Source organism: Habropoda laboriosa, unplaced genomic scaffold, assembly GCF_001263275.1.
Source record: "Habropoda laboriosa isolate 0110345459 unplaced genomic scaffold, ASM126327v1 scaffold22, whole genome shotgun sequence".
NCBI classification, from domain to species: Eukaryota; Metazoa; Arthropoda; class Insecta; order Hymenoptera; family Apidae; genus Habropoda; species Habropoda laboriosa.
In genome coordinates, this window is record NW_017100261.1 from 3,841,735 (window position 1) to 3,849,649 (window position 7,915).

The 7,915-nt window shown below is 40.6% G+C and overlaps 1 protein-coding gene across 1 annotated transcript in view; it reads left to right on the forward strand.

Moving 5' to 3' along the window:
• Positions 1-2,705: 2,705 nt before the first annotated feature.
• The window catches only part of LOC108572621 (E3 ubiquitin-protein ligase RNF220-like), a 94,335-nt gene continuing 89,125 nt past the window's right edge, over positions 2,706-7,915 (forward strand). Inside the window, 1 exon segment of the mRNA XM_017934877.1 lies at positions 2,706-2,757. Within this exon segment, the coding sequence (XP_017790366.1) occupies positions 2,706-2,757 (52 nt within the window).

Consider the following 7,915-nt stretch of genomic DNA (forward strand, 5'->3'; position numbering starts at 1 on the left):
AATTTGTGGAAATCGCGGAGAAAATAGCGAAGGTCACTTTTTGCAAATTTTTGATCTGAGTTTGTAAAATTGTAACTTTGTTAAAATTGGACCGAATGACTTGAGTTTCTTTGAGAAGATGGAAAATGAATTCAGTTCAAATCTTATCCTGACAGTGATTAAACTCCTTTTTCATTTTTTAATTAAAAAAAAAAAGACAGGAAGTTTACCTAATTAATTGTGATTTCGAGACTGACCAGCACCTCCTTGCGATTCCGACATTTTCACCCAAGTATTTATTATTCGTTGCACCCTTGATACAGATTCTGAGGGACGTAGTCAACGAAATATCGAGGGGAGGGAGAGGGATGAGAGAGAAGATACAGGTTTCCCGGCGACGGCTGATGAGGTATTGATGATAGGATCGCGTCAACACCAGCTGAGCCAATTACACGCCTAAATCTCCACTCTGGTCTCCTTCTCTCTCTCTCTGCCATCTGTCTCCTGATCGTTCTCTTCTCTTCTACAAACACTCTCCGCTCTGCGACGTGTATTCGATTCAATCTTTTCATTCTTTTCAATCTGCCAGATCTCGCAACTTTCTTTGCATTGAACCGCGTGCTCGCCGTAACGAGGAACGAAATTTTCACGAATGTTGTTTGTTCATTTCAAATTTTCTCGAATTGCGAAGTTAATAAGAAATGTTAGGCTGATGCATGTGAAAGGTGGTTCTTTGAAATTAATCATTAGATAGGTAAATTGTGTTTGCGTAAATAATTTTCTATAATTTCATTATCCGAAATTTACGAAAATCGTTAATTTTGCAGTCTTCGTTTCGGAATAATTTATTCGTTAGAAAAATGGTCGAAAAAATGTTTGTAATCATTACAGTTCACTTGATAAGGATTCGCGAAACACACTGATATTATCACTAATTATCAGACTTCAGATTTTTATGCAGATTTACATTTCTGAGAATATAGTAAAAAAAGTAGTACTTGCACAGAAAATATTTGCTACAATTTGCATACTTTTTCATATCACGTACATTCCGTGCAAATTTACACCTTCGAATTTCCCATAAACGCACAAAAATCCGCAGTCTGATTGTTACCAATTAGAAACCCTTAAATCTTGAACTTTCCAACGTTTCCATCTGTCATCGGAAGTTATTTCACGGACACCCGATACGTGCATTCTACGTCTCGAGGCTGTTACAGACCAGTAGAATTTAAAATTATCGAATCGTTACGGTCCTCGCACTAATAATACATTTCTCTTCTCTGTTGCAGGTAAGTGATCTCGTGTATCTCGGACTATTAGTCGTCAAAGTAGTAGAATGTCACTCTGTTTTCATCGGTGATTTTATCTTTATACCGGCGACACGCAACGTAAGTAGGTGGATATGCCTTTGGGGTGAGAACAACGAGTGGAGAAAAAAGGGAGGGAACATACCTCTCGACGCAATAGCTACGCGCGAAATTGTATTCGCGAAGAAATCCGGTTTTATAAGATCGTATATCTTGGGGGTTATCGACACGAAACGATTCCACGGTTACGTGGAAAAATTTTATAAAATTTCATGAGAACTCATAACGCCTTTCACGCTGGCCGTCCAACTTGCCACTAGCGGCGAATTACTTGCTACCTTGTCGCGTAGAAGCGTGGCAGCGAATTAGAACACTTGTAAATAAAGTGTGTTACGTCGATGGGAAAATTCGCGTGGTAAGATATGCAAAAATGATAAATTTACCGTCTGTAGGTAAACGTGTATTTCATCGATATTTCATTATTTGTTCGAATGATCCCGAGTGGGATTGGATAAATTGGAAGTCATTCTTACAAAGATGCTAACAGATTGTTTGTGATACAGTAGGACCTCCTATAACGCGGGAAGTTTCGTGCGAATTAAGTTTCATCGACGTCGCTTTTTCGGTCAAATTTAATTCACCCAAAATTACGAATTCAGAATTTTTATATTCTTTTTCTTTTTTATCGCGTTATACTTTGGCGTATACTAATCGCATCTGACTTTGGAAAATCATACTTTATCAGTGGCCTGTGAGAAAGTGTCTTTTGTCTCTTTTTTAGAAACTACTTGTTTATTTTTTTTTTTTTTTTTTTTTTTTTTTTCTATACAATACAAGCCGCCCTCCCTCTCGCATGAACACGTCGAGATGCGAAAGGTAGCAGTTTTCAGGCAAGGAGGTGAAATGACGAGGAAATAAACAGAATGTCTTCAAACTTTGTTAGAAAAGTTTCCCAGACACGACGCATAGATAGTAATCTGATAAGATGAGATCCATTTCTACAGCAGCTTCGTCCAAATTAAGCCGGAGTTGCATGCGTACTTACGTCGAATACGAATTTTATGTAGGTCCACGTTGAACCGCATCGTCGCGGTATTTTTATCAAAAAATATGGCTTGTTGTACACGAATTTAACTGCAATGTTATCATAAATGCCAGCGATAAAAATTTACATGCGAAAGAAAAATATGGCACGCTTCCGTGGCATCAATTTACAAGCGCCTGGCTGCATTTTATGTTTCCTTCGCGAATTACCGTTCGAATGTGTAATTAGTAAAGACGAGTACACTTATGTTCGTAATTCTTTCCAGCTTGCTTTTATCTCAGAGCTAGACCAACCTACTTCAAAATTATCGACCTTCCTTTACTTCGTTAGAGCCACAGAACTCCCACCCTTCTGAAATACTGCACTAAAAAATGGCAGATCAACCCCGTTGCAAGATTGCATTTGCAGAATTATCAACAAGCGGTAAAATTAACATACTCCCCAAAAGATCGTCCCCAATTCCCTTCAATTCCAATATAATACAAAAAATACTCGGAATGCGAGTGTTCCACGGATGACCAAGATGGCGTGTGTACAGTCGGAGGAGTGGAAGGAAAGGGGGATAATAAGCGTAGAAATAAGAGAGGAAACAGCGGAGCATACGTTATTCGTAGAAATATGTTGGCATGACAAAGGTGAAGGAAGGAGAGCGGACGAGAAGAAGGAGGAGGGCTATTTGTCCTGAAGTCTCGTCTTGCCGCTTCTGAATAACAAACTGGTAGGAAATAACAAACGCGTCGGTACATTGAAATAGCCCCAACGGCCGTATCTCACGTTCCTGGACCCGGAGGGTTGCGCGGCGTGAAGACCCGGTGCGCGATCGAGGGAAAACCGTGGCGGGCAGGGGAGAGCAGCAGCAGACAGAGAGACACGAAGGCTTAGCGAAATAAAGAGGGGACAGGAAAAAGGACAGAGGCTGCTCGGTTGTGGAAGAAGATGCTAGCCCCGGCAACAACGTTCCTTCTCTCGCGAAATCGCCTCCCAAATCTCGCGTGAAAATTACCCTATTGTGCCTGGGCCAACACTACGCCCCCTCCACCTCCTGCCAAACCCCGTATTTCATCCCCCGGGGTTACATAATCGGCTTTTTGTTTCACCTTTTTATCCCCTCCGTCGCCGGGCGAGAGCCGTGTGCTCTCTTCCTTCTCCACCTTCTCTTCCATGCAAAACCACCCCCGGAGAACGGGAGAAAAAGTGGCCTCTGGATATCGTAAACCGCCACCTCTCGACCGGTCGATTTGTTCTTGAGCACCACTTCGCGGTTTCACCACTGGCCCTGGGATCTTCTAAATCGACCAACCTCTTCTCTTCTACTCCCTTACTCTCTCCTCTTCACGTTCAACGAGCACTCTTGATCTTTCGGTTATACTGACCCCTTCTGTGCTCGTTTTACTCTCCTTTTGGCTCGGTGAAGACGAAATCGAATGTGACGAGGAATTTTTGCAATTTTTCGCGGTTCAGTCTGAGGGATTTCAAGGTGAATGATTTATTTTTTGGTACTGCGAAATTTGGGATTTTGATTGGAGAAGAATTGGTAGTATCCAAGTGCGAATTCTTTTCTTATCTAATTGGTGTTAAATAGAGGGGAAGTAAGCGCTATTTTCGTAATGAGCTGCGACAGTTTGTCACCTTATTTCATTTTTGCAGAATAGAGGTGACGTGGGCGATGACATAACACCGCGTTTCTCCTTTCTTCGTTAAAAATCACCTAAGAAAAATTCGAATCTTCCTCTTGTTTAAATTTTGCACAATAGAGGCGAAATAGGCAATGACATAATATGAAACAAACCTGAGAAAAATTCGAATTTTCCAGGTTTTTGCAAAATATACGCGAAGCAGGCAATGACATAATACCACGTTCCTTTCTTCGCGAAAAAAAAATTATACAGAACCACCGTAAACTTAGTACAACCTTCTCTAATTCCCGAATGAACAAAAACTCCCCCGAAAATTCTCAAAGCACCGAAACTCATTTACCCAGAAAAACCGCGAAACTTCGTTATCGAAACTCTCGAAGGTCCCGTGGATCGCGGTGAAAAATCTTTCACTCGCTAATCATCAAAACGATCCCCGCGCGAATATCGTCTTTCATGCCTAGCAAATGCACACCGCACCCCTGTCACTATGAGAGAACTCGCGAATCTACCGGGATATATCGATACGCGCCCCCAAAGTATTATTCTCCAATTAATCCATTTTATCAATCTCACGCGTATCGATTTCTTTTATTTATCCCTTTTTTTTTTTTTACCCCCGCCGATCCTCGACATGTTGTTACGCGGAAATATTGGAAAAAGACGGAGGAATGCGCGGCGGTCCGGTCCGTTTGTGAAAGTAGTTGTGTGCAGGTTGAGTAGTAGTCGGCTATTATCAGGGGTTATCGGTGTACAGACGTGAAGGGGGATGAAAGGTGGATATGGTTGGCGAGGGGATGAGCACCGAGAGGAGGGAAGAGAGAGAGAGAGAGAGAGATAGGGACGGGAATGAAATGACGAGCTGGAGAAATTCCGATGGTTGAGAGATTGACGCGAACCATATGCTGTTTGCGCATTTATATCGTACCTCCATACAAGCATTTTCATCGTTTGTTAGTCCGATTTTCTGCAGTATTTTACTTGATCCGTTCTTCGAAACCGTGGATATGTATGTTCGAGCGAGTAACGAATGAAATTAAGCCCTTTAATCGCCACCGTGGGAGAAGGAATTATTTGGAAAAATGTATTATCCGCGTAGAAAGTGTCACATTTGCTGTATCTTTTTTTACAGGTGAATGTATGTATGTACTCTGCGCTCGTGTATCGATTTGACGCTTTTTTTTTAGAGATGACATTTCATGTGAAAATTAAATTACGGGATTTAATTGATACCTTCGTTTTTGCGAGAGTATTGTAAATGTGAAAAACAAAAATTGACATTTTTTTCTTCTCTTTCTTTTTCAGCGCGTAGTTTGTTTGAACTTGGACAGGTTTTTAGAGCGCGTGATTTAACCCACTCGAGGAGAGCGATTTTTCGAAAATCTGTTGAAATTCTGTTTCCCCTTGTATCGAAAATTGAGAGAAGAAAAGGTGTTTGGGAAGTGAAAAATTGACATTGCGGACATTTTTCTACACTCACTTTGTGGTCCTGGGTTGAAACCAATGCAGGTTTCAGTGTCTACAGAGCTTTAACTTTGATTTTCTTCAAAAACCACCTTCTTTCCACGATTACTTCGGTAACAACTTACTATGAATCTACGATCATGAAGCACACGGTGTGTCATTGGTCTTTTCGCCTCGAATGGGTCAAAGAAACTTGGAAAACCACGACAACCTTCTCATCGTTCTTGAAAAAAAAACCTTCATCTCAGAGTTTCAAGAAAATCTATTTCAAACACGATTCACAACGAAAAGACTTACGTCCGTCACACATCCTTCATACTTGGCCGCCTCAGCTTTCCTCGTTTCGCCGATCTTCCTGCTCCGGGGTGGTCTTTATAACTTAACAAACGAGAAACTTTCTTGATTATGTGACAGCAAGTTTGCTCGTGGACAAGTGGTCGGTGCACTTTTGTGGAAAAATGTTGGATGGCGGGGAAAGAAAAGAGAGGTGGGATATACAGGAGGACACTTGGCGTCTCTTATTGGCAAACTTGACCGTGAGCTTGTCACTGGGTGTACAAGGGTCGAGCGATGTCACGTTAATTTACAATTTGCTAACGTCGATATCGGCCATCTGCTGCCGATTCACTGCGGCCGCCCTATTCTGAAAGCCGCGTATCGGTGATCGTTTTGCTTCGATAACGATGACGAGAGATCAGAGATAGCCTCTGATCGAGTCATCGAAACGAATTACACTTGGTTTACCTTGCCGTGTTTTTTCCCGTGCGCGTGTCACATGGAACGAGGGCTATTTTTCCGAAATGTTTGTGGAACAGGTGTTAGGAGAACACCTTTAATTGGAGGTAGAGTGTAGTTTTAGAGTGGTTTGCGGTACTGTTGGAAGGACCGCTTAGATGGAGAAGTGAATTTGTTTTTATTTTTGGGTGCAATTGAAGATTTATATGAAAATAATGAAAAGAGATCAATCTTAGAGGTAATTTCTGTCATTGTTGAGGAACTTTTGACATTTTTCTGGCAGCTCGCGATAGAAACTTGGTGGCTTTGAACCAGTTGTGTGAATTTAATACGATGGAATTCATTTCGAAATCGAATAAATTGTGTATAATTATACAAAGTGTCTCAATTTTTTCCAACGAAACTTTGTTAATTTTCTATGGGTGTGTGAAAGAAAATTGTTGCATAAACATGGGATTTTTGAAGATTTCTTAAGACTGCGGATTTTTATGCAAACTTATATAGCAAAAGTAGTAGAACTTCGGTAGAAAATTATTAAACATGCTAGGTATTATAAAAAGCACTGTAATCCATGTTTTTTTCTTATTACCTGCATACTGTGCAATTTTGTACCTTTAAATTTTTTGCAAATACACAAAAATCCGCAAAATTTTATAACAATCATGGTAACGGATTATTGCATTACTATTAACAGGCAATTATGCAAAATCTTGAATACACTTTTGTCTCGTATCGTAGTAATCACAAATTTCTTAGCATTCCCTTCATATTTCTGTTACAACTTTTTAACAAAGCTTCAAACGACATTATTCTGAAAATACTGACAAAGCTTAATTGCACAAACTTGAACACCCTGTATACAAATATCACACCGAAGTTAAATTAAAAAATCAGAGTAATATTATTAATTTGATAAAAGTAGATGGAAGAAAGATAGAAGCCGAGAGATGTTTCAGTCAGTCGTCGAGTAAAATGTTTATGTCTTGCACTCGTTCCGTTCGTTTTTCCAGCGTAATATCCGTAATATCGTTGGATCGTTGTAACGATGATCGCGTAAATAAAGTTATAGAATAGGAGGAGTCTACAAAGAAGAAGAAGAAGAAGAGCCTGCCTTTTATATTGCTTTCTTCGCGATTTCCTTGAGCCGATGCGAACGAACGGTAACTCGGTCGACCAAATGTTTCTAGTTTCCTGTTGTATCGCTTTATTAGACCTTTACCGCTATCATCAGGAGCCTAATGGCAGATGAATCTCGCTTTTGTAAATGAAATCCTTGTCTCCGCTTAACTCGGGGAAGTTAAAAGGGAACAGGTTTGCTCAGCGATGGGAACAACATTCTCGTGGGTATTATTGAAACGTCGCGGCGCGCCGCGACCAAGTGTTTCTAGTTTTTCCGCTGTTATTTTCTCGCGATCAACTTTTCTCTCGTTCTTTTAACGTTGCCGAGACTCGATCTGACTTGACGGTGACTTAATGCGCGCTGAATTGAGGATAGAATTGAATTCAGAGCGAAAATAAAGGAAATGGGATTGATAAAATTGAGAATTTGAAGACTTGGAGGTTGCCGCTGGGAGGAAATGAGAAAAGTTTGGTTTGCTAGAGCTTACTGTGTGCGATACACTGCAAGGGTAAATAGCAATTGAACTGGAAATTTTTGAGGACATAGCGAATATGTATCTTTGATGTCGGCGCTTTGAAAATTTGAAACAGCGTTTTCGCGCCGAATTTAAATACAATTTTACACTTTG